At 38.2% G+C, this 25,036-nt stretch overlaps 1 protein-coding gene across 1 annotated transcript in view; it reads left to right on the forward strand.

Moving 5' to 3' along the window:
- Window positions 1–25,036, forward strand: part of PREX2 (phosphatidylinositol-3,4,5-trisphosphate dependent Rac exchange factor 2) — a 182,454-nt gene that overhangs the window by 123,069 nt on the left and 34,349 nt on the right. The window contains exons 31-35 of the mRNA XM_069854213.1: window positions 5,512–5,553; window positions 9,912–10,129; window positions 12,778–12,880; window positions 15,092–15,235; window positions 20,742–20,856. Of these exons, the coding sequence (XP_069710314.1) occupies window positions 5,512–5,553; window positions 9,912–10,129; window positions 12,778–12,880; window positions 15,092–15,235; window positions 20,742–20,856 (622 nt within the window). The remainder of the gene's footprint in view (window positions 1–5,511; window positions 5,554–9,911; window positions 10,130–12,777; window positions 12,881–15,091; window positions 15,236–20,741; window positions 20,857–25,036) is intronic.

Raw genomic sequence — 25,036 nt, forward strand, 5'->3', positions numbered from 1 at the left:
AAAGGTAGAGCTGCTTCCTGTTACTTCTAGGCAAGGTTTACTGAACACAGTGTTGTCTATGGGAAATGCCTGAATTTCAAGACTTTTTTATGTTCTTAGTAACAAAGTAATCTCAGGTGTCTTGTGCTCACCCTGTTTGCTTCAGATACTGAAAACTGTCTCGTCTTACACGTGAAAACAAATGAACCATGTGATGCATGTGCTATGTTATTTCAATTGCTGCTGAAGTCCAGGGGGCTTGACTGATTTGTCACTGGACTTCATGGGACTGATGCACCAGAATTTCCTTGAAATTAAAATACTGTTTTTCTGCCGTCTTAAATGGAAAGGTGAAAACTCTGCAGGACAACTTTTGTCCTATATCTTGCTCTTGTCATTGTCAATGTGTGTGTGCTTTAGCTTTTGGTTTGTTGGCTAATTTCCATGATGTCCGATAAAAGAAACTGCTAAATTTCAGATCATTGAAAAAGAACTTTGTGATAAGTTTTCTTAAGATAAATCTTCAGAAGTCCACCTGCCAAACCAAACAAACTCCTCCTCTGACTTTTGGTATTTTTCATTTCAGATACAACCATGTTTTCAGACCCTGGGTTAGAAAATTATAAAAACAACTGCAAAAATATCTCCTGTTTCTGTAGTCCATCACAGTGGACTAAGAATACTTTTAGTTTAATGGTGGCTGTCATTGAGTGAAAAATGAATAAATATTTTTGGATCCTTTTTTTTTCTACAGGTCTGTCTTCAGCCTAAACCGAATGATATTCAAGTATAATCACGGTTTCTTTCACAGTTCACGAGGAATAGAAATGTGTCTTTAACAGTCCTTATTGCCCAGTTTCTGACGCCAAGCCTAACAGACTGTTTTCCCTATCTTCTTTGCCCAAAAGTAGAATTAATAGACTAAACCCAATTCAGCATTGGCCATAGACCCTCCATATTGATCTGAGGTTATTCAGAAGAATTTGACTCTTACATCTACCACAACATTTTGTGGGAGAGTTTAGTGAGGTCCAAATGACTTGCTGCCTTTCTAATACAAACCTTCTGTTTTTACAATAATACTATAATGTGAAGGTGACATTTATCAAGAGGAAACTTGATATTTACCTAACAATAAAACTGTTGGCATTTTCTAGTGTTTCAGAAATTAGGGTTAGAAAAGATTTTCTGTGTTACTAAGTTATAGAAACTAACCTTATTGCAACTGTCATGCTTGTGAATGGTGCATAGTTCAGAAAGGTAAATAGTAAAAAAAAAGTATTTTTGTGCTCTTCAAGGAGAGCACACTCTGCCTACCTTCTCTCATCACCGTATCTCAGAAGCTGCCTGCCAATTTTAAATATTCGTGGCTCTCCCTTTCCATCTACAGCTTTTGTCAGAGGTTTCCAACAACTGGCTTCTGTGCTATCTTTTTAACCAAAATTATCATCTTAGGTTGTTTATTCACCCTCATTCTTTGCACCTTTCTATTCTTTTATAGTTTTTTCTTTTTAATTTAATTTGGTTTATGTTCTGCAATGACCACCCCCAAACTGGCGTTACTAATACCTGTTCCTGAGAAGTACTCTGGAGAATTATGATCCACATCGTCGTAATTTTGTTTTGCCTGTGGGACCAAAGAGTTTGTGTGATGTAATGGACACCTGAAAGCCAGGGTCTTGTGTCTTCCCTGACACAAACAGCAGGGGGGAAAAAAAAAGAGGATGGACATGAATAATTGCTTCTCAAGCCTTTAGTTTCCAAGTCATGTCTGGACAGGTATATATAATTCAATGCTGAAAAGACTGAGGGCAGAAATGTGTCCCTCAGGCAGTTTTGGGAGACTGCTGTGATTTGAACAGGCTTAGGCCTATAGAAATTAAACTTGAGACACAACCAGCAGCTGGATCTGACTAAAATCACATGAGCATGAAGCAGAGTAAAAATGCTTTAGCAGCTAAATTTCCCCATCATATCTTCATTTCTTGTTTTCTCATTTTCAATCTTGGCTTTATTTGTTGTGCTCATGAATTGTGAGGATACCTAGATGAACCACTAGTACTGCTGTGAGCTATTTCTTACTGAAAACATAACACATGGTGCAGAGATTTACCTCCCCATTTTCCCTCTTACTCCCCCGATTCAGAAAAAAACCCGAAAGATATACCCTAATTTGACTGCTTAGTTGGGCTTATGAGAAAAAGTTGAACAGAGTCTTGGGATTTTGGAAGAATCTTCGTATTTGTTGATAAGTAAAAGGCAGTGTTTGAATAGTTGAGGAAATGAGATATATTTTTCTCTTCTAGCAGGTTCTAGAAGAAGTGGTAAAAGGAGGCCACAGATAAAACTTTGTTCACCCTAGGGGAAAAAAATGTTGTAATTAAAGCCTCCAATTACTGTCAAGATATTCACTATTATTGATGAATGCTAAAGAAATACGAATGCTTTCAGTAAACGCATCTCCTTATTGAAAAATGACTCATTTTTATTTTCATAAAAATATCACAGGCTATTGTAAATTTTTACTCATTGTTCTGTTGCATTGTAGAATGTTTAATTAGATCAGACTGATTAATGCTTTAAAGAAGAAGGAGACATGGGAGCACCACAAATATGAGGAGCTTTAAGTCCTAGGTATTAGGATTACTTTTATTTACTTTGTTTAGTAAGTATGAAGAAATGTGAGAACTCAGAATGCTTTGACACAGGTTGTTTTGGTCTGTTGGTTTTCTTTTTATTAGTATTGGAATAGGGATAATTTTCTTAAAATTCTGTGAAGGTTTGCACAGATTAAAAAAAAAAACAAACCAAAAAACCCCAAAAGAAACTAGAGAAACCCAACCAAACCTTCCTTGACAGTAAATTTAAAACATCTGTGGAGGTTGCTTTGTCTCATTTAATTTGTCTTACCAAATCATTAGAAAAAGATTGATTTCCAATGCCTACAGTGAAAAGCAGACCTAGTAGGCTAATCAAGTTGATGGACTTGAAGAGTTCTCTGAAATAGTGTACAGATTCTAGGAGAATTTCTCTGGAGCTAAGTAACTAAAGGCAGATTTTTGAAAACTGAGTGCTTGATTTTGGTGCAGGAGAAAGCAGTAGTCAGGGCAGGAATTCAGTGGTCATGAATGGAGAAAGAACAACTTAGGTGCAAGATTCTAGTTGTGTGTGAGATGTTTAACGTGAGAATCAGAAAGTACAACTGGAAAAGCTGAGAGATGACTTGAGGAGAAAACAGGAAAATCAAGGTGAATGGAAAGTAAAGGACCCTTCAGCAGGAAAGTAAAACCAAAACTGGCCAGCCAAACAACACAAAGATATAAAGAGAACAAAGAGGAGGATAAATTTCTGTAGTTTGCTTTTTTTTTTCCAAAATAAAAAAGTAAGATTTTTTTGTTCTGAAAAAGAGATGGTTTAGAGCAAGTCAGATTTCCAGTCAGTTAGTCGCATTACTGCATGAGGAAGTGCAGTTATTTTGCTAGCTCAGTAATTTTAAGTTCAAACAGGAGATACTGAGCTGATTTATGTCTATTTTAATTTAAATTAAATGTGAGGAGTGAAGGAGCCTATCGGTCATTAAAGCTATAAAATATATATTTCAACTTAAATCATAAGACATGCAATGCAAATCTCTTGTGTCAAATTTTTTTCAGATGTGAGAAACAAAATTAAAATCTAGGTTTTACTGGCAAAGATCTGAATGGCAGAGTAGCATGATAACAAAAAGAAAGTACAAAAGAATGTTTAAAAGTAAAAGAAATTGTAAGCATCTTGCGTTGCAAATCATGTAATCTAAAGAGAAACTTTCCATATAACATGTAGCAAGAAGGGGTTAAAACTTCCATAGCGTTTGGAATTTGTGGGAAAGCAAATGGTTAACATGCAAGGTTCATTCCTAAGCCCAGGTAAGTCTCTATTTATACAAATAACCTAAAAATACTCTCTTGCCTGTGGGTATAATTTGAAATGGAGAAGACTTACAGTAATAATATTGAGTTGCAGTGTCCTGTAATTTTCCCATAAGCTGGAAATAATTTTTTATAAATGATGCTTTTGAATTCAGAGATCCAACAAATCTCATACAAAACAAGGTGCAAGTGGTAGCCTCAATGTGTCTAAATTCTTCAGATGAAGACTGGATTTCCCTATATTGTATTTTCAGTTACTAAGCTATATTCAGACTCCAAGATGCCAAGTTATTAATCTTTAAGGGTTTTTTTTCCAGAAGACAGAAGGCTAAGGCAAAGATCTGTTACCAGACAATTTTCAAAAATAACCAGCAATTTTGAGTGTTTTCGTGCTTGCATTTGAGATACCGTGGGCATGCATTTCAGAAGTGCAGGCGCTGCCAGTTCTTCTCACAATATGTGTACAGCACGGATGAAGATCAGGATTGAAAGGTTTTCTCTTTTTTAAGAATAGTCACCTTTGGGGAAGATTCTTTTCATCAATATATTCAAGTACACACAGAATCCAGACTGTGCTGTTGATACTGTCAACTGCAATGCTAGATCTGTCATCTGAGTTGTTTCAAATTTCAAATCATTCAACCCTCAAACCCATTAGGTTACTTTTATTAGGGGGCAGCATATTCCTGAAGTATCTTACTATCCATATACCCCATAGTGGCTCTGCTGGTACACTGAGCAGGGCTTGGAACAGGACTGCACAGAAAACTGGGTATGTGAAAGTAAGTCTGGAAAGATGTGAAAGCATGGCAAGGAGCAGCATCGTCCTACAAGGAGTTATTGTAGGACAACTGATGTGCTGGAAGTTTGACACTCTTAGGTTATGGTAGCTTTTTAACCTGCCTGTTGCTTGCAGTGATGTTTAACACATTTAAATTTGTGCTCCAAAATATGATAAAGGGGAAGAACCACCTCCTTCAGCCTTCAAACTTTGAGAAGCTCCCCATCAAAAAAAAAAAAAAAATCACCAAAACCCCTACAACTCAACAGTGTAAACAGATATAAAACCAATTTTTTTCAGTGTAAATTATGACTTTTTTTTAATCTGTACTATTTGCTTCATAGATTAAGTGAAAAGAAATCTTTGACGTAAAATAAAATTCTGAAGGCTGAGGATAAAGTTAAAATGCTGTTGTATTTCTCCTGAATGTTGTAGTATACGTTAAAATGAAGATAATTTGAGAATTTTAAGTATGGAATGAGAAAGAAAAAAGAATAATTGGTATAGCGTAGGAATCGGGGAAAACTGGTCTTTTTTTTGAAGTTGTAAGACTGGAATTTTTCATATGTGGATTTGCACTGGCCAACTGGTACACGTGTACTTTGAGATAGCAACTGCCTTTTCATATGTCTTTCTCAGTCTTGATACTTTTGATATGATCAATTTTATCAGCTCATGTAAAATTATGTGGAGCTGAGAGTACTCTTTTGTAAGTATAAATCAGGATTGCCTACACAAGAAGTTGGAGTTAAGCTGGTATAAAATCAGAAACTGCAAATGCATTATTAGGTTGGTAAAAACACTTCTAACCATGACCTCAATATATTTTCTTTTTCCTTTAAGAGGTGAAGGCACGAATACTCTTGGCACTTCTTGAATATACAGGTAATTTTGCATGTTTTGGGAATGGGGGAAGTGAATGTGAATGATTTGAGATTTGTTTGCTTTTGGACAGAATACTGTGTTTAGAGAAAGAGGAAGAATCTCAGAGAAGATAACCTGATAATGAACAACTGTGTTTAGAGTTAGGATTCCTGAAGAGCGCAGCAATTCCAAAGACATTTCTGACAAACATTGCACATTTTTTTTTCTTTTTTTTTAATGCAAAATAACCTTTTTAGGTCATTTACCTTGGATCTTGGCAGATTAAGTAATTACTAGATCACTGAGCTTGTGCACAATACTTCTGCTGTCTTGCTCCTATTGGGGTTTTTCCTGATCACTGTCTTTTTTCTTTTCTCTTTATTCCCATCTATTTCTAGATTTACCTTACTGTTCCAACCCATACATATTCTTGTATCATTTTTTTAGAGTCTTTAAGAGACTTGAAGTCTCTTTTGTTTTTTAGAGACCTAAAGCCTCCCTTTTTTGGAAAGGGTCTGATAATTCTGTGTATTATTCTATCAGTACCCCATACAGTTTCAAATATGCAAAACAGGCATGTATGGCTGCAAAATAAATGTCAGTAAATCAGTATTAAGGGAATAATACTTGGGGCAGAAGATGCTCTACAGTTTGTATGTGTTCAATTAAGCAGTCATATTTGACTGTAAAAGCTGATTAATTTAACCATCTTTCAGTGCTATATGAGTGTATAATTATTTTATAGTTATGTTATGACACATAACAGCAGTTTTATAAAGAGTATTATAACATTTCTTTGTTGTTAGATATTTTTTAAGTTTTATTAGAGCTTTTAGCAATTCCTCAGGTGTTTTAAAATAAGTGATGGTAGAAAATACCCTAGACTTTAATTTTTAAAGCAGTTTTCCTTATTTACATGGTTTCATTAATTCATAAATTCTGTAGTTTATTTTGTATAGAAATCTTTTTGTAAAAAGAACCTAAAGTGCTCTGGCAAGCAGTCTTTGATGTTTAAGTAATATTAAATGAGATTTAGAAATGAGGTGTTGGAGACACAAGAGGGCTGCTTCAGAAGCAGGCAATACAGAGGAAGGCACTGAAAGTCAACTGCTGTTAGACAAACAGAGATAAAATTGAGCAAAGTGAGGAGAGGGAATGTGTTTTGGCCTCAAATCCCCGAGTGCTGCTGTGGCATTGGAAGGTTTTTGATTGCAGAGAAGCCAGTGGGATTTTTGACGCTGAGATTGGGTGGAGTTTTTAAAGACAAAAAATCTGTCTGTACTGGATTCTGCCCAACTTGAAAGACGGGGAGGGAGAAGGTAATTTTAATAATCAAAACGAAAAGCAATGAGTCACAGTGTAGAAGCAGTGGTGATTAGACCATTTATGGGAAACATTTCTCAGGTCCTGATAGGCTGGCAAATGAAATCAAAATCATAGTAAAAGAGTGGTCACTATTATCAATAGTCAAGGAAAAAACTGAAAAAGGTCTCAGAAGGAAAACAGACAGAGTGGAGTAACTTCAAGAAATACTTGGAGTCCAAGCAAAGCATATTCTTAAAGTCAACATAAATTCTGAGAGTACTGCATTATTTCTGCTGTGTTATCCAGTCATCTGATACCTTGCCAGCTTCATAGAGAAGGTGGAAAAGGAGCTAAGCCTCTTAGACACAGAGGAATCTAAAAGAGAGGACAAAGATTTTAGGCTTTAGAAAGACCTTGGTATCACCTAATCTTCTCTTGCTCTGAGAAATATTAGGTCTACCTGTACCATTTGTGATTGATGTTTGCCTAACAGCTTATAATGATAAAAATACTTGAAGACCTTCAGAAAAGAAGAGATGGAAGGACAGAATATTTATGAGCACCGTTTTGTGCTTTACTGAGAACATATTTCCCTTTCTAGCTCTTTTGACCTTTAGCTAATCTAATGTCTGTGCCCTCCAGAATAAATTGGTAGGTTACTTAGTCCCTAATTTAAATCAGCTACTAATGGCTCCATAGATTTCTACCTAGGGACCTGTCCTGGACTTTCCTGACACCATAAATTTCTGCTGCTTCCTGAATATGTGATGCTGCTCTGCGCTTGTTTTAAAGGTTTCATATTCAGGATAGATTATGTTCTGATGGCAACACTCCTATATGCCCTGTCTGCACTTCACAGTAGACAGTCTTCATCTGCCCTATCCAGCTGGTAGCTGTGGAGTTGATCAGATGATGCAGTCGTATTAAGAGCTTCTGCCCAGCCTTGCTTTCCTGTGGAAAGTAAATCTTTTTGTACCCAGATAGCTCTCACATTCATAGAATCATAGAATAACCAGGTTGGAAGAGATCCACTGGATCATCGAGTCCAACCATTCCTATCAAATACTAAACCATGCCCCTTAGCACCTCGTCCACCCATCCCTTAAACACCTCCAGGGAAGGTGAATCAACCACCACCCTGGGCAGCCTGTTCCAGTGCCCAATGACCCTTTCTGTGAAGAATTTTTTCCTAATGTCCAGCCTAAACCTCCCCTGGTGGAGCTTGAGGCCATTCCCTCTTGTCCTGTCCCCTGTCACTTGGGAGAAGAGGCCAGCACCCTCCTCTCTACAACCTCCTTTCAGGTAGTTATAGAGAGCAATGAGGTCACCCCTCAGCCTCCTCTTTTCCAGGCTAAACAACCCCAGCTCTCTCAGCTGTTCCTCATAAGGCCTGTTCTCCAGCCCCTTCACCAGCTTTGTTGCTCTTCTCTGGACTCGCTCCAGAGCCTCAACATCCTTCTTGTGGTGAGGGGCCCAGAACTGAACACAGTATTCGCGGAGCGGTCTCACCAGTGCCAAGTACAGAGGGAGAATAACCACCCTGGACCTGCTGGTCGCACCGTTTCTGATACAAGCCAAGATGCCATTGGCCTTCTTGGCCACCTGGGCACACTGCTGGCTCATGTTCAGTCTGCTGTCAACCAACACCCCCAGGTCCCTCTCCTCCAGGCAGCTTTCTAGCCAGACTTCTCCTAGTCTGTAGCACTGCATAGGGTTGTTGTGCCCCGAGTGCAGGACCCGGCATTTGGCCTTGTTAAACCTCATGCCATTGGACTCTGCCCAGCGGTCCAGCCTGTTCAGATCCCTTTGCAGAGCCTCCCTACCCTCCAGCAGATCAACACTTCCACCCAGCTTAGTGTCATCTGCAAACTTGCTAAGGGTGCACTCGATGCCTTCATCCCGGTCATTGATAAAGACGTTGAACAGGGCTGGACCCAGCACTGAGCCCTGGGGAACCCCACTTGTCACTGGCCTCCAGCTGGATTTCACACCATTTCCCACCACTCTCTGGGCCCGGCCATCCAACCAGTTTTCCACCCAGGAGAGTGTGCGTCTGTCCAGGCCAGAGGCTGACAGTTTCTCAAGCAGAATGCTGTGAGAAACTGTGTCAAAGGCTTTGCTGAAGTCCAGGAAGACCACATCCACAGCCTTTCCCTCGTCCAGCAGCCAAGTCACTTTGTCACAGAAGGCGATCAAGTTAGTTTGGCAAGACCTGCCTTTTGTGAACCCATGTTGACTGGGCCTGATCACCCGGTTCTCTTGCATGTGCTTCATGATAGCACTCAAGATCACCTGTTCCATGACTTTCCCTGGCACTGAGGTCAGACTGACAGGCCTGGAGTTTTCTGGGTCCTCCCTGCGACCCTACCTGTGAATGGGCACAACATCAGCCACCCTCCAGTCCAGTGGGACTTCCCCAGTCTTCCAGGACTATTGGAAGATGATGGAAAAGGGTTTGGTCAGCGCATCTGCCAGCTCCTTCAATACTCTTGGATGAATCCCATCCGGCCCCATAGACTTGTGGGTGTCTAGTTGGGCAAGCAAGGCTCTGACCACCTCCTCTTGGATCATGGGAGCCTCATTTTGCTCCTCTAGCTCCTGGGTTTTTACACAGAGGGAACGACTTTCTTTACAATTAAAGACTGAGGCAAAGAAGGCATTAAGTACCTCAGCCTTTTCCTCATCCCCTGTTACTGTTGTTCCTTCTGCGTCCAAAATTGCAGCAGAGAGATCTGACTCACATCCATTGCCTTATAATACCAAAAGTACATAGAGTTGATGGCATGTTCATTAAAATCTTCCTGAACATAAATTGTTTATGAAGAACTAATTTAAATTCCAGGTTGAAAGTACATTTCTATATAATTTTTGTAGTTATAAAATAATCTTTAAATGTGGAAAATGACAGGTTTGGTCATGGAGTGCTACTTACTGGGAATAAGTGTAAACTTGTAATTTACCTTAAAATGACTTGTTATTTAGACAAAGAAAAAAAATCTGGTCCAGTTCCTTTGCTTTTGATTAATCTTCTGCTCCATTTTTGCTTTTCGTCTTTTGCTTTTCCCCCATCACAGATAGTGAGATACAATTGAGGCGAGACATGGTCTTCTGTCAGAGCCTAGTTGCCACAGTCTGTGCTTTTTCAGAGCAATTAATGGTGGCCTTAAATCAGATGTTTGACAACAACAAAGAATATGAAATGGAGACGCTGGAGGCCAGCAGAAGGTGGTTGGAACAGATAGCCAGTGCGGGTCTTCTCCTTCATTTCCAGTCCCTGCTCTCGCCTAATCTGGTAAGACTTCCTCTTGTGGAGAGCTTAGTCACAGCCCATGTTTGTTCCCTGAACCAGGGGCATGGTTAAACAGTCCTAGTTAGAAATATTTTTTTTTTTTGGTGTCCTTTGTGCTTAGCTTGTTTCTTAATGAGCTGCTGTTTGGAAAATTTGTAATTTAGATAATTACAGATGTGGGAAATGTGGCTTTTTTGCAATATGGGAGGTGTTTTCCACAATAGTAGTATGTGTTTTGAGTTAGCAGATAGTGACTTTACCCTTGGTTCTCCACCGCTATCATAGCTGTTCCCTAAGAGGGAATGTAGTGATAACCAGAACTTCAGTTTGTAATTAGCAGCAATGCAAGATAAATAAAGTACCTGATTGGATAATTTTATCACCCCCTTTCCCAAAAAAAAGACAGTTGAAGGAGTAGATTGGTCATTTTTGCTCCTGTCATAGGGTAAAACCTCGTAGCCTGTCAGGGTGATTGGAAATCTTATATTTCTTCACAAGGCTTAGCAAAGAGCGGTGATAGAGGGCACAGCTGAAAAAGGGACATCGCTTTTTCAGTCCTCCAGTCCCCAGTTATCCAAAGTGATTCTTCAGCTATTTAAGCAGCTTTTCAGAACAGAACAATCCCTGCTAACTTGAAGAACTGTGAAGCAGTCTGCATGGTCTGGTCCATGGCAGTCTTCTTGGCCTCTGGAGTTGCTCACTGAAAACAACTGATCTGATACATTTTGTATAAACATCCACGCAAATAACAGACAATGTCTTCTTTCCTTACCTTGTCCAGCTCAGCAGCAAATGCTGACAGGTCAACCTGGTAAACTTCAGAAGCGGAAGAGATCAATTAAGATATTTCTAAATCACAATGATAAATTATTAGCCTGTGGAATTGTTGGAGAGTATTGACTTGAGCTAGTCTGAGCAACTACCTCAGTTAGCTGATGTAACTGTGTGGGGCTTACATGTCAGAAGGTGTGCTGATTCAGTCCTGATAAAATCAGTCCCTGAAAGAAACAGGAGGGCTCTTTATCCGCATGAGGACCATGTGAAGAAAGCATTGTCAGAAGAGCTCGGGCTCATGCCTTCAGTTTCAGATGCATTTTAGCACCATGCTGCACCAACGTGTCGTGGTGTGGGAGTTCTAGAGTAAATTCAGTTGATGCCTGTCTTACATTTTTCCATGTGCTTGGTTGTCATGTTGTCATGCAGTAAGTATTGTCTTTACGGCACTGAATACTTCTCTGTTTTTCTTTCAAGATTGTAACGATTTCCTTTGTAGTGAAAGCGCATGCTACTTGGCTATTTTCACATAAACAGATAGCAGCAGTATGCGTTGTCGAACTGAAAACAGAATTAAATGTTATCTCTTCTAACTGTTCTTAACCAACGGAAAAGTATTCAAAGGCAATTTTTTCAATACCTTCTCAGCACTATTTTGCTTACAAATGATCCATGTTATTTTAAACAAGGGTATTTGAAGGAAATCGCACTCATTATGGCCAGAGTTCAGTAAAGAATGAACAGTTGTGAAATGATTTCCCACGTCACTGAATGGTTTTCAGAAAATTCTGCTGGTAAAACTGCTCTGTTCATCGAGACTTCATAAACCCAAACTGGGAGACAAAATGTTTCTAGCAGCTTTGCTTTTTGCATAAGTACAACGGGGAATGCTATTTCACTATATAAATGAGGGAAAATCATGAAGTGTTTTTTTTGCCTTTCTTTAATTCAGTAAGCAATAATTTATTCTCATTTTATAGGCAGCTAGTTTATTGTTCCTTGCCTTCATGCTGTTTCAGTTCTTAGAGGAGGAAAAATGCATACCTCAGATTTCCATTTGGCTCTTGCTAATTTAAGGTGCTAAGGGAGATTATATAAAGAATCTAATTACTTTGAGTGGTTGCTGATTTCTGCTGTAATTGCTCTGCATATTTAACTCAAGATAACGTTACCTGAGATTACTGTTTTCCCTTTTAAAGGTCCAGTGAAGTGTCCAGAGGAGTTAGGAATTTTCTTCCTGAAGATTTTTCATAAATTAGATAGGATCTCTTTAGCTCAGGAGTACACAGAGTGAACTATAGGTGCAAATCAGGATATTGACAGATCTACATGCCTGATTTGCATCTAGAGTTTTGTAGGTGAAGATGCAAATCACCCTGAACTGTAGTTGTTCTGAGCTACTGATTCAATTATTGGTGCTTAGAGTGCACACGATGAACTCTCATCTGTTGTTTATAAATGAAACACTTAAGTTGTACATTTTAGAAAGAAAATTGATAAAAAGAAGCATTTGCTTTTTAGATTTCCCCTCTGAGGATTTGTAGGCTAGACCTGGTGTCGAGACAAGCTGTTGAATTCTGTTATATTACATAAAGAATAATTGCAGTAGTGTTTGATTAAAAGCCATGAGAAGTAATAATAGCGATAAATGACCTATTAATTTATTATGAAAGTGACATTAATTTTGATAATCTTGGACTAGTAATAAAAGGGAAAGTGCCAATAGAAACAAAGGTATTTACATTATTAGGTTATAAGCTGCATCAGCAACATGTGCAACATTCTGTAGTTACTTTTATGTCCTGTTCTCTTGTTATTTCTGATAGGGAAAAGATCTGGCTGAAATGACCACTTCAGTTTTCTTTTGCCTTTTTTAGGCTGATGAGCAAGCCATGCTAGAAGATACATTAGTTGCACTATTTGACTTGGAAAAAGTTACTTTTTACTTCAGACAATCAGAACCAGAACCACTAGTTGCAAGTGAGTAATTATAACTAATATCTGGGCTTTACTGTTCAGAAAAGTTTTCTATGTTGGTAACATTTTTCTTTCCTAGAACATTACTTCCCAAAGGGAAAATTATATAGTTTGGGAATGTGGAGAACTAGTAGATCTGTAGCTCTCTTAATATTCCAAGATTTCCTGAAATACAGGTGACGTCAGTGACAAGGCAGAATCATTATCTAGCAATGTCAGTAACCTTGAGGGAAGAACTGTTTATTTAACTGCATTTTCCTTTGGGAGCATGTGACTGCATCAGGAAAGTCCCTGGAAGAGTTAGTTGTTATTGAAGAGTCATGTAAAATAAACTTGAAGGTCATAATAGAGAAACTGAGACAAGATGGAGAAGCATAAGAAACATTTAATTTCATCATCTGAAAGACAAAGTAGATCTTGGAAGAGTTCCTTGAAAGGAGATGGCAAACTCTATTAGGATGGTTTTAAAGATATTTCTCTGCAAGATATTTCCTCTGAGACCTGCTGGCACAGACAGTCGGGGTCCTGAACCCTTCCTCCCAATACTTGCCCCGCTCACAGGACAGGACTGTCTTCACAGTCTGCAGTTTATACCCTTCACTCAATTTCAGCCATTCCTCTGCTAATACATTTTCAGCCAGTAGAGATTTTCCTGCAGTGAACTTTGTCTAGTGAGTAAAAAGCCCTCATTTTTCGCTGAGTCTTAAAACTCCCCTGGGAAGGGAGGAAAGCATGTGTGCTTCACATCAAGCTTTTTTTAAAGCAATTCCCTTGCCGGATTGGGACCACACGTGAGAGAACTTTTGTTATGACCAAAACCAGAAGACACAGATCTCCTCCGCAAAGCTGCTTGGGCTCTGATGAATTCAGTAGTGCAGGGCCAGTAGTCAGGTAGGAATTAGCCTACATAAGATCATATTAATTTCTGTAAAATTCAAGTTAAGGACTCTATTTAGAGTGCTTGTTCTAAAAAGACCTGCCAAGCAAAATAGCAACGTGGAACTGAAACATGAGGGCCTCCTGTTGGGGAGTTTTCCCTGGGCCCATGTCAAGAACTGTTCATATTGCTATGTCTTCCAGCTGAGATGTGTGGGCTAAACCAGAGATAAATGGAAAGTCCAAGTGTTCTAGGACAATAATGAAATCTGTATTTCCTTTTTGTTTAAGTGCTACCACCACAGTGACTGTGGTTTCAGAAGACAAGACACTGGTAAATTTGGGTTTTCCACTTATGATTCTGCATAATCAATAAAAGAAAAATAAGTCTTTTTCTTATTACCAAATATAGTGAAAAATGTTCCTTTGGGGTCTTCTCCGTTAAGGTACAAAATAATTTATGCACACAGAGTAAAAACTACATAATAGTATTATTTATACAAATCACCAAATTTTATTGTTACTGTATTCAGCTTGGTGACTTATGTGTGGGACCGGTACTTAAATAGGAAAAACATACAAAGCTTAAATTGAATTAAACTGACTTTCTCTGAGAGATTTAGCTAAATGAAAATTTTCATTAACTTTTGCTAATGCTATTTACACGGTAATCATCTGGCATAATACACACAATGGATGTTGCAGAATCACTGTAAGTGCCAGATGATACTGCTTGTTGCCCTGAACCCTACAGCAATTATAATATAATGATATTTAGTTTACCAAAGTGTAATGAAATATCCCCTTACAGTTTTATATATTCTAACATAATACATTTGTTTTCCCAGTTGAGAGCTGATTTTTAGAAATAATAATTTAATGAATGTACAGATAGGTACTGTATATTAGCCACACAATCTGAGGAGAATCTGACTTTATATATCATACTGACTTTATACATAATGCACCCGTGAGAGGTATGTGAAATATGGCTCAAGGTATCCTTCTAAAGATTTCAAACTATGTGCTGTACATAGATGTTTCTTCAGATTTATGGGGAATGCTACATGGGATATTGCCCACAACATGATTTGCTTAGTATTTTTGCTGTCATTGACAGGCTGGCAAAAATGACACTCACTGCTTCTCTGTTTGCTTCATGATAGTAGGTAGGCCAAAAGTGACCACAGCAACACTGAGATAATGTAAAATACTGCACCTGTTAGTTTTGTGTCTGCAGTGATTTTTGTCTAACTGCGTGAACTTTGGGTGCAACAGTTTCTGGAAAATGACTTTTCATTGCTTTTAATGAAAAAGTGACAATGACTGTATTCTTAGATGTTCCAATCACATACCAAGCAGAAGGAAGCCGGCAAACCCTGAAGGTTTACTTCTACCTTGACAGTTACCATTTTGAACAGCTTCCTCAAAGGCTGAAGAATGGAGGGGGATTTAAAATCCACCCAGTGCTTTTTTCACAAGGTAACTTGAGTTTTAATTCTTCCCTCCTCCAATTCTTTCACATAATATTTAACTCTCTTTAAAACCCTGCTTATCTGCTCTGATTTAAATCCTTTGTACCTGTACAGGCATGATGCTTATGTTTTAATATCTTGTTTAATGTGGGCATTTACTCAGAACTTTGAATTAAAATGTAAGTTCAAGAAATGCTGAAATTTGTAATAAAACTTAGGAAGGTGAGTATGTATTTTTAAGTTTATGCCTGTTATTTGGTTCCAACACCAAAGAATGAATACTCTTCATTATTGCTTACTTGAAGCACTGGCAGAGTGTAAATAGTCATCAGGCACTAGCAAAGGCTGCCCAGGGAGGTGGTTGAGTCACCATTCCTGGAGGTATTTAAAAGACTGGTAGATGAGGTGCTCAGGGCCATGGTTTAGTGGCCGATAGGAATGGTTGGACTCGATGATCCAAGAGGTCTTTTTCAACCTGGTGATTCTATATTTCTATGAATTTTGTTTTGTTCTTCGTAGGCATTAGTGGACAATAGTCAGACCATGAAATTTGCCTTTAAATGCATTTTGCATTCCAGATGCTATCATAATCTTTTCCCATTACTTCCAGTTTAAGGATAAAATTGCTATCCCCAGAGAATTCTGTCTCTTTAAAATGTTATGAAGACTTAAATAATGTTTTCAAGCTTTTGTAGTTATGACACTGCAAATTTTACGAAAGTGATGAATAGTGGCGCTGATGCTCAGACTGTTCATAAATTGCAGGCAGGCTGCATTAGCTGCAGTGTCATTACAGTCGTCAGGAGAGTGGAGTTTGATTCACTGAAATGGTGAATGTGAGGTGCTGATTGCCTTGAGCTGCCTTTGATTTCAGAGGGAGCTGAAAGTACTCAGTATCCTGTGAAAGGCTTCCAGGGTCTATATGGAACAGGCAGAAGTCAGGCATACAAATGAAGGTTTTGAAGAGGGTTTGGTGTCTGATAGATAAGGAAGATGTAAAAGGGAATAGCAAATGGTAAGATACATGAAGAAACAGCCGAACTTACTGTGAACTTAAAACACAGAGTTTTTTTAAAAATAAGATCCCTGAAGTCTGGTTTTTAAATGGCCTCATAAAGGCAGACTTCAGTGGATATCTTCTGAATGGATTGATTAGGGGAAAATGAGAACACTGAGCAGGCGACGCATTTCAGTACAGCAGACAAAAAGGTACATGAAAGAGAACACAAAATACCTTGGTTCAGAGGAAGTCTTGGAAATACTGATTTCTTTTAGCTTCAGGAGGGGATTCAGTGTTCTACAGAACTTAATTTGTAGAATTTTCCCTTTCTGTTTCCAGAAGCCCAAGGTATTTGAGTGTTAGCATAATCGTCTTTGTAGTCAAATAAGGGGCAAAGATTCATTCAAGTGTTACATGTATTTAATTATTTTCAGTAACATAGAAAGATTTTTCTTTTTTTAGCATACAAATTTCTTTGATTTTCAAGGATCACCCTTCCAAAAATTATCCATTAGACTCCAAGAATAAGAAGTCCTGGAAAAGAAGTTAAATCCTAGTGTTTAATTCGTTATTTTATGAGTGGTTTGTTTTTTTTTTATTTCTTCCTAATTAATGAATGAATTGGGATTCTATTTTTGACTTCTTTCCTATGAGGTTTGGCTGAGCTGCTATCAAACTGACTCAGTGGATCTCTATCCTTAACTGAAATGTATTAGTGGCAAATGTGTAAGTCTTCTGTAAGTTCGTCTGTGAAGTCAATTATTGCTTCCCAAGCTTAACAGAGCTAAGTTGTTTTGTTCCTTCAATACAGTGGCTCATGCTGTTTTCAAATGAAACATTTAGAAAATGATGGTTTTGGAATAATTCATCAAAGGCACAAGTCATTACACATCAGATTATTCATTTCTATGTCGCTCTATTTTGTGTTGCATAGCTCCATGCTTGAAATTACAAGTTATATATTTGCAGGATTTCGACAATAGACTTTTTTAGAAGATTTTATATGTTTACCCAGACTAGATTGTGTGTCCCTTCCTCTTGCAAAAACAATTTTGTGCTTAAGTGTGTACATTCAAAAGGATCCCAGTTTGCAGGACTGGGATGTAAGAATGTTGAGGTGTTGGTCTTGGTGTTCAGTTTTCTCTATTTCCTTCATTAGAACTGCACCAGCAGAGATAAAGAAATCATTATCCCACTCCCCTCAGCACTTTTCAGACCACACCTGGAATACTGTGTTCAGTTTTGGTCCCTACTCTACAAAAGATGTGGACAGGCTGGAGGAGGTGCGGAGAGGGGCCATAAAGATTATCAAAGGACTGGGAAGCCTGCTATGTAAGGAGAGGCTGAGAGAACTAGATTTATTAAGCCTGGAGAAAAGAAGACTTAGGGGAGACCTTATCACCATGTTCCAGTATTCAAAGGGTGACTGCAAAGAAGATGGAGCCCCCTTTTTACAGGGAATCACATGGAAAAGATGAGGGGTCATGGGTACAAAGTACTCCTTGGGGAGATTCTGGTTGGAGACTAGAGAAAAAATTTTCCTAATGAGAGTAATCAGCCATTGGAATAATCTCTCCAGGAACCTGGTGGATTCCCCAACATTGGACACTTCTAAGATTTGCCTGAATGGGGTACTGGGACGTCTTGTTTAGGCCATGCTTTTGCCAAGAAAGGTTGAGGTCCCTTTTAACCTGATATTCCATGATTCTATGATTCTTTAAAAGACATTTAAGAAATTAAATTTATTTGAAATTGCTGCTTAAACTGTTAATTGTGTAGGGTTTTTTATTTTTTTTTAGTTTTTCATAGGCTGCTAGAATAACCCAGATTGGAAAGGGCCACAAGAGGTCTCTAGTCCAACCTCCTGCTCATAGTAGTGTCAGCTGTGACATCAGACCAGGTTGCTTGAGTGCTTATCAAGTCTTATCTTGAAAACATCCAAGGACAGAAACTGCACAATCTATTGGGTAATCTGTTCCTCTACTTGACTTATCTAATGGTGAAAAAGTGTTTTCTTTCTGTTGAATTAAAGCATCTCTTGTTTTAATTTATGTCCATTGCCTCTCGTCCTGCCAGTGTGCACTGTTGTGAAGAACATGTCTTTGTCTTCTCTTTGACCTCCTGCTAGCTAATGGCACCTGGCAAGCAGATGCCCTGCAAACCCATCACTTGTATTTGCTGAACAAGCTCTAGCCCCTCAGTCTCTCTTCACAGAGCGTGCGCTCCACCCCATGACTATCTTGGTGGCCCTCCACTCAACTCTTCACAGATGTTTGATAGTTTTGGGGTACTGCAGGACCCAAAACTAAACACAGTGTTCAAGATACTGTCTAATGAGCGTTGAGTGATGGCAAACACTTCTTTCAGTCTATTGGGCATGGTTATGTTAATACAGTTTAGGGTGCTCTTGGCCTTCTTGCCTGCTAGGGAACACTCTAGGTTCATGTTTAGCTTGCTGTCTAACTGTGACCCAAGATCCTTCTCAGCAGGGCTGCCCTTCAGGCTCTTCCTTCCCAGGTGCAGGATTTCACATTTGTCTTTCCTCAGTTTCACGAGGTTCCTGCTGGCCTAGTCCTCCAGCCTGTCTAGGTCGCTCTCTAGGTGGCCCTGGACTTGAGTATATCCACTGCTTCTTCCCAATTTGACGTTAGCTGCGGACTTGACTTACCTGCTCCAGGTCAGTGAGAAAGCTGTTGAGCTATATAGATCCCCATGGTATTCTGCTTGTAATGGGCCCCTACCTAGACCATGTACTATTAGCTACTACCCTTTGAGCCTACCCATCCTTCAAAGGCTTTTTTCCTGTTCGGTTATTTGTGCATTCTGACCATAGTAGCCTAATATGGCTTCAAGAACACCATAGAAGACATGATTATAAAGAAAGCTTCCTTACAAAAGAGATTTCTAATATATTAGATAGAAAAATGTTAAACCCTTCAAAAAGGGGAAACCGAAAGCACACATTGTGGGATTCCCTGCCAGCACTCGTGAGCATGGCCCCAGCAGTGCCTGCAGATACACAGCTGTGTGCTGGAGCCAGTCTTGACAGATGACTGAGCTTCCCTGTTGGGTAATCTAATTGGATAAAACCAACTTTGTGCCAGTAAAATAAGCAGTATGGATTATCAGCTCTCTTTGCACTAACATGCTATTAAAAATGGAGTTCAGCAGATATTTTTGGGGGGGCTTTCTGGTGTGACTTAGCACTGAGGAAGTTAAGAAGCAAGTCTGACTATTGAAATTTAATATTTTTTTGCACAGAAGAATTACAAATTCTGAAAGCACAGAAAGGGAGTGAAATTTGCATATTCTTTCACAATGAATGAATTATTTATTAACTGGTCATATTAAGCAGTACAGGCAGAATTAATATTCTGCGTGCAGCTGAAGCTGTAAGGCAGCAGCATGTTTCCATCACAGCTCTGCTTATTGCTTGCATTTTCAAATAGGATGATGAATTCTTGGAATGTGTATGGGTTATTAAAGTGGCAATATTTGTAATTGTAAAAATCTTTAATGCTTCTCCTCAAAAAACCTGTATCTCAAAGAGCCTATGTATTATGTTATAAGAAGGTTAACCTTTTAATGTGAAGATCTTGATTTTTCTGGTTGAATTTTCTTGAGAACCTTTCAAACACTTGATTTGACATGGCTAAAGACAAGGTTGAACTTCCCTAAGTACCTAAATTAAAGGGACTAGAGGACTGTTCTTTTTATTTTTTTTTCTTTCTTTTTATTTTTTTGGTTGAAAGCTATTGCCATTATCCATTCCTGAAATGGAGCGGTAAAGCATTCATTTCTTCCTCCTTTTAATTTCTGTGCAATGTTTGTACGAGAAGGACACATGATCCTCCCTTTAATGGAAGCCTTTGTTTAGTTTCCGAGTTCTTGTAGCAATATTCATCATTGCTTTGGTGAAAGGAATACAACAAAGCGGGGGCATTGTCAAGTATTTGGCTTTAGAAACTTAGCTGATCCCTGAGAAGAAGCCTATAAGGGCATTTTCAGAGATCTGGAGAAGTTTGCTTTACTTCATCCAGAAGGCATCATTCACATTATCAGCTGGAATAAGCAGAGGTTTGAGTATTCCATATCACCCAAAATCAGAATTTGTAAGAAGTTGTTAGGCCTCCCTCTGTGAAAAAAAGCTGCTACATTAATCCTTTCTTTCCTCTACCCAAGCTCATTCTACTGTTTTCTTCCAGGATATATCAGAACTAATAACCACATTTACATTCACAGGGCAGGCGTACTTTAATTAGAGCAATGGAGCTCAAACTAACACACTCCTTTATGTTTTCCACAGGGCAAGAAATTTAATTTTTGTTGCAAATGAAATCTTAAGAAGCGATCTGTATGAATTTGATGACATACGGAAACAGCTCAGCAATCCATAGTGGGGTCACAACCTCAGAGTTAAAAAGTAATCTACTAGTGTGTGAACAAAGCTACAAAGAAGGTGAATACTAAATATTTAATACTGATTTTTCTCTTGTCCTTTTTCTTTTCATAGCGTTGGAGAGCATGGAAGGATATTATTACAGAGACAGTGTCTCAGTAGAAGAATTTCAAGCTCAGATTAACGCAGCCTCACTAGAAAAAGTCAAGCAGTATAACCAGAAACTACGGTGGGTAATAAATCAACATTCTTGAGATTACTTTACTAAATTCTGCTTTTCAACTCAGTTTGTATGACACATCTTCAAACTGAAGTGCATTGCATGGTGGTTATTTTTCAGTGCGTGGTTGAATAAGATTCAAGATTTGTGGTTGTAATTTTTTTTCATTTCTGCACTGTTAAGTTACTGTTATGGGAGCATAATAATGAGTATATAAACATATTTGGATATTTGCTTCAGCTTCAGGTGTGGCTTACAGAGTGCATACTTGCCAGTTTGTGTAAAGATGAGTCAGCTGTGTATTTCAGTAGATGTTTCATTAGGAAGTTGACCATAAAGGCAGAATTTCTGGTATACAAAATATTCTATTAGTTATGAAGTAAGGTAATGAAGACGTGCATAGACTGCTTTTGCATCTTACTGTATCTGTGAAAAATACTTGTTTTAGTCCTCTTATTTACACAAGCTGAATAAAAAGAATGCAAAGGACTGCAGTAAAATCACATTTATTCTCTTCTAAAATTCTTGGATCAGATGGAAACACTGTCATTTCAGTAGAACTGTTAGGCAGCTTTTAAAAGCAGCAGAGGACAGGAATTAAAAAAGAGGTTAAGGATAGTGGTGAAGGGGAAAAGAGGATAAACTAGGGTCTCTTTTTCCAATTCCTTCACTTGTTGGCCCAATTCTGTCTTTGGAAGGTTTTATTTATGGATCTTGCAAAAGTATTCTCTACTGTGTTATTGAAGCAGTGGATTTGCTAGATTCTGTTTTAATCAAAGCAGTACTACAGCAAAAGTGATTTTAAAGCTAATTGTATTCAGTAAGTACTGTATATTTCATTTTTTTGTAATGTGTCAGTGCGCTTCTATATTAATGACAAATGTAGCATTTATTTAGTCTGTTTTCCACCTTCTTGTAGTAGTACTTCCTATTTGGAAAAAAAAAAGATCTTCACGAGTATTTATTTGACAAAAGGTTATGTTATAAATCAGGTTTACAGAAAGCTTTGGTCATGCCAGTATTTGGCCTAGATGAAATCAGCTACTGTTGGAAAGAGATTTCTATCGGTTGGACGAGGCATGACTTTTTGTGCTGTTTTTTTCTATGAATAGGCTTTTTTCTATGAATAGGCCCAATTTAGCCCCCATGAAAATCCTTAGAAGAAATTCTTTCTGACTTTATGCTCTAGTGTTCCCTGACCTGGCTTACCTCATGTGGTAAGACCTCCATTCACGCTGAGGCTCTGATGAGGTACATTCCTCTTATGGTGTTGTCACTCACAGTTCTGATCAGTTGCTGACTTCCAAGGCCTAGTTTTACAAGAATTTACAATGAAAAAGTTAGCATTCAACCAAAATTACCCTGGGTAGCTCTACCCAGTCACAAGAATAGGAAAATTTTGGATTTTTTTTCAGCCATCTAATGTCTAAAGAGGACATTCAGAAGCTGATTTTTTTGTTTGCTTTCTCGTGAACTCTACCCATTTCTTAAATGAGGCACCAGCAGCTTCAGGTATTTGCTGACATAATGTGAAGAGGGAAATAAAAAGGCAGATGCTTTGTTCTTATTCTGCCATTTGCTAGCCTGTGTAGGTGTTTGACCAGGAGAATCTAATAAAGTAACTACAGCAGCAAAAGATATTAACATTTGGATAATTGTTCTGAAGAAGAACAAAGAAGTGAAATTGAATATTCCCTGGAAACATACTTGAGTGTAGTAATACTACTTAGACTCCTCACATGGAAGAAATCCTTTGTACAGAACCAGCCAGTCAGTAATAAAGTAAGTAATTCAAGACACGATCAATAAATTATTCTTTTGCCATAAAAAAGGAGTGCACTGCTTGCTTGTGAAATGACCATCTGATGACCACCGTATAATCTATCCATCACTATGGCTGTGGAAAGCAAATAGGAGCAACAGCAAAGGAAAAAGTAGTGGGAAAAGAGGATAGGGACTAGTGGGATTGAAACCACTGGCTGGCAGTGAACACTACAGCTGAGCCATCCAGTGATGAGGTCTCTTGATCCGTGTTCAGCTTCTCTTAGTCCTGACACATTTAGATAATGGTGTTGTAATAATGTGAAACAGATGACACCACCTTGTTGTGTAAGGTCCCACTTACAGAGAGATGTTGGCCTCATGTGGGATGTACCCAAGCAGGACAGTAACATTAAAAATGAGGAGTACCTTTGCTTGGCTGCCTCTTAATTTCTAGTGATAAAATCTTGTTAAAGTTTGTGTATATAGAACGTTTTTGAGGAATGCGGTGTCTTCTTGGTGACAAACCTGATACTGTTGGGTACCTTAAAAGAATTAATTTACAAATTATTAATTTGAATTAATCAAAAGATATATTAGTAAATTTTTAGTGGATTTCAGGAAGGATAACCTTTATACATCATACAAAGTCAAGAAGCTGAATCCTTGCTTTTGTTGCAAAATTCATTCATAACTAGGTAACTGTGACCAGCTTTTCCACAGTGTCAGAAGTAATACAATAAATCCAGGTGCAAAATTGTCCTCCTTGACACTGATTTGAGCATCATATTAAAGCTTTTGTCTTTCATGGTTCTTGTTGTCAGGCTTTTGCAAATACTGCCTCAACTATGAAATAGTAATGATAAGATTATCATTTTTATGAGACTGCATGAAAGACAGTTGAAAATTGGTTATAGAATTTCATGCTTATGTGGAATGGAGAGAATGTCCCTCCATCTTTTGTGACAGACTTAACTCTAAGTATTTGAATCTAATAATATAAGGGAGCTTTCATTTTAAGGCCAGCTAAAGTTGAGCAGTTCTACAGCTCCTGAGGCAACATCCTCTACCCCAGCAATATACAGGAAGTCCTTTATTGGAATAAAATTTTTTTTTAAAAAAAAACACAACAAGCCTACAGTACCTAGTTTATGAAATTTCTGGAACTGCTGGGAAATCTTCAGCATATGGCCTACAATTACCCTTAATTGTGCTGATTTCTTTTTTCACAGAAAACCTGATTCCATTCATTTTTATAGCTCACTAATTCTCTTTCTCTAATATTGATGAGGAAAAGAAAGTTACAGTGAAATTCTGTCTGAAAGTTGAGCTGGTGCTGGTAGTTGCCAGCAATGTAAATTTAACCTCATCAAGTTGTTTGCTAATGAGAAACATGCAGTACAACCAAGTGAAAGTAATTAGGTCATCAAAGATTTTAAAGATCTTTATTGCTGTGTGTTTGATAGCTCAGCAGTTGTCTTCTAATTTAGAAGAGGACCAGAAAGAACCTGTATATCTGACCTATAGAGAGGCTGATGTCAAGTAAGCCTATTCCCTATTCTGTTGTCTCCTTCCTCTTTTCCCCATCTTCCTCCTTTGGTACTCCTTGCCATTCAAATAGGCATTTTCCATCCTGAATGTTGCTTTTACAGATGCCGGAGACTGTTTCACTTCAGCAGTGCACGGGCACAATAGTGTCTGAATCCATAAGTACTACAGATGCTGACAGGAATAATGAAAATTTGCAAATGCACTTCATTTACTTGGAGTGCTTGATTGATTTTACATATTCTCTTGAAAATATTGAGTCATGTAATTGTAAAAGCATTAGGGTAAGCTTTAATTGTAATTTTTGAAGGATTGCTGCTCTAAGAATTTAGTTAAAATACACCCTGTCCTTTGAATATGATTTTTATATTGGTAAAGGTCTTTTTCCTGCCGAGTGAGATTTGGTGTGGTAGTTATTACATTGCATAGAAATAAATCTTATGATCATTACTGCAACCAAAAGATTGATCACAATGCAGGCAATGGAAGCTGGGACAGACTCTGACAGAAAGATTAGCTGAATGTCCATAACTCAGCCGGTTCTTGAACTGAATAGTGACTTTAAGGTAAAATATTTAATTGGGTATGGGAACAGATTTTATCCTCAGAAATCAGGTTTTGGATTAGCTTCTGGCAAAACGCAAGCCATTTTTAAGTGACCCTTGGTGAGCGTAGGAATGACAACTTCTGTAATTTATGTCCAAATAATCAGAGGTTTGGACTTCATGACCCATGTTGGGACTTTCAGTATACAGTAGTAAAGAAAATTGCTCTTGTAGTCCTCCTTTCTCTATGAATATTTAACATTTTATCAACTAGTCTTTTTTTTTTTTTTTTGTCTGGGAATTCTCTTTCTGGGAAAAAAATTGTTTCCCTCCTA

This window comes from Phaenicophaeus curvirostris, chromosome 3 (genome assembly GCF_032191515.1).
Source record: "Phaenicophaeus curvirostris isolate KB17595 chromosome 3, BPBGC_Pcur_1.0, whole genome shotgun sequence".
NCBI lineage: Eukaryota > Metazoa > Chordata > Aves > Cuculiformes > Cuculidae > Phaenicophaeus > Phaenicophaeus curvirostris.